This window comes from Pterocles gutturalis, unplaced genomic scaffold (genome assembly GCF_000699245.1).
Source record: "Pterocles gutturalis isolate BGI_N339 unplaced genomic scaffold, ASM69924v1 scaffold33304, whole genome shotgun sequence".
NCBI classification, from domain to species: Eukaryota; Metazoa; Chordata; class Aves; order Pterocliformes; family Pteroclidae; genus Pterocles; species Pterocles gutturalis.
The window spans coordinates 1-1,412 of record NW_010134278.1 but is presented as its reverse complement, the minus strand read 5'-3'; the positions used below and the strand labels follow the sequence as shown (position 1 = coordinate 1,412).

At 47.0% G+C, this 1,412-nt stretch overlaps 1 protein-coding gene across 1 annotated transcript; it reads left to right on the top strand.

Moving 5' to 3' along the window:
* Positions 1-211: 211 nt before the first annotated feature.
* On the top strand, positions 212-1,363 carry LOC104467686 (trypsin-like; the record flags this gene model as incomplete). Its single annotated transcript, XM_010081542.1, is given in 3 exon segments — positions 212-473; positions 1,071-1,220; positions 1,222-1,363. Coding segments are annotated over 3 exon segments (554 nt in total), but the record flags the coding sequence as incomplete, so codon positions are not given.
* Positions 1,364-1,412: the final 49 nt, after the last annotated feature.

The window sequence follows — 1,412 nt, the reverse complement described above, 5'->3', positions numbered from 1 at the left end:
GTCACAAAATGGGGAATGAAGGCCCTCACAGGGGTTCTTGACCCAGGAATACCAAGATGTGTCCATGGATTCAAAAAAAAGACCGTCTCTCTCTTAAGGTCTACGTAGTACAAAGATAACACCTCTGGCCCGGGAAGTCCTAAAGTGGCTGTAAATCTTAGGATGATGGGCGAGTGCTTGCCCAGCACTGCTCCTGTGATTTTTCCTGTAGAAATAGAGCCTGTAAGTGAGATGCTGCACTCAGTCACAGGGGCACAAGATTCCTCATGCCAGATGCAGACATATGCCACTTCTTATCTCCCAGTTGCCTTTCCCATCAACGCTGATGATGATGATGATAAGATCGTGGGAGGCTACACCTGTGCAGCGAACTCTGTCCCCTATCAGGTGTCCCTGAATGTTGGGTATCACTTCTGTGGAGGTTCCCTCATCAACAGCCAGTGGGTCCTGTCAGCTGCCCACTGCTACAAGTCGTGAGTGAAAAAAATATTCTATTCTTCTGTAACCTATTTCTTTCTTCCAGTTCACCTCTGGCAGGAGTTCTGAGCTGTGACATCCAAACACACAAGTGACTCTGTCCAGACAGGAGACAACCAAGGAATAGGTGGCTCATTCAGGAAGCTGGGCTGAGGCGTCATAAGGGGTCTTCCACCCCTGCAAATGCTTCTATGAACGCAGGGTACTTTCTGAAATGACATTGTGATAATCAGCAAGAAGTCAAAGGCTGCGCTTTCTTATAAATTCCATTAATCTTGCTAAAATTTAGTCATTGGAGAACAGGAAGAGGAATGAGGTCAGGGCGGTAGCGGTTTGCCTTTTTCAGAATGTTTTTATAAAACATTCAGCTTATCCCATCTCAACAAAAAAACCTGCAGAAACTCACCAGCTGTACTGGGAGTGAATAAGAACTCAGTGTGGATCCCCAGGACTTATTGTAAGATACGAAAGATAATCTGCATGAAAAGAGCCACTTACAATAGTGATGTTAAAGCCAGTGCATACGGTGACAGGGAAGTTCTTCATAACCTGTTGGTAGTGGTAAAGTATATGATATTCCTTCTCTTTTCCAGTCGTATCCAAGTGCAGCTCGGGAAACATAACCTGGCGCTCACAGAATCGTCGCAGCAGTTGATTAGTGCAGCTAAAATCATCCGCCACCCTAACTACAGCTCCTCAACACTGAACAATGACATTATGCTCATCAAGCTTGCCACACCAGCCCATCCAACCAGTTCCTCTGCCCAGCAGCTGTGTGGCCGCAGGCACCACGTGCCTCATCTCTGGCTGGGGCAACACACTCAGCAATGGCAGTGAGTATTCTGTGGGAATGCACAGCATCATGAGGGCCTGGGAGACACTCTAAGACCTCACAATTAACTCTCAACAGATAAGTGCTGTGGGACAGGCCTTTT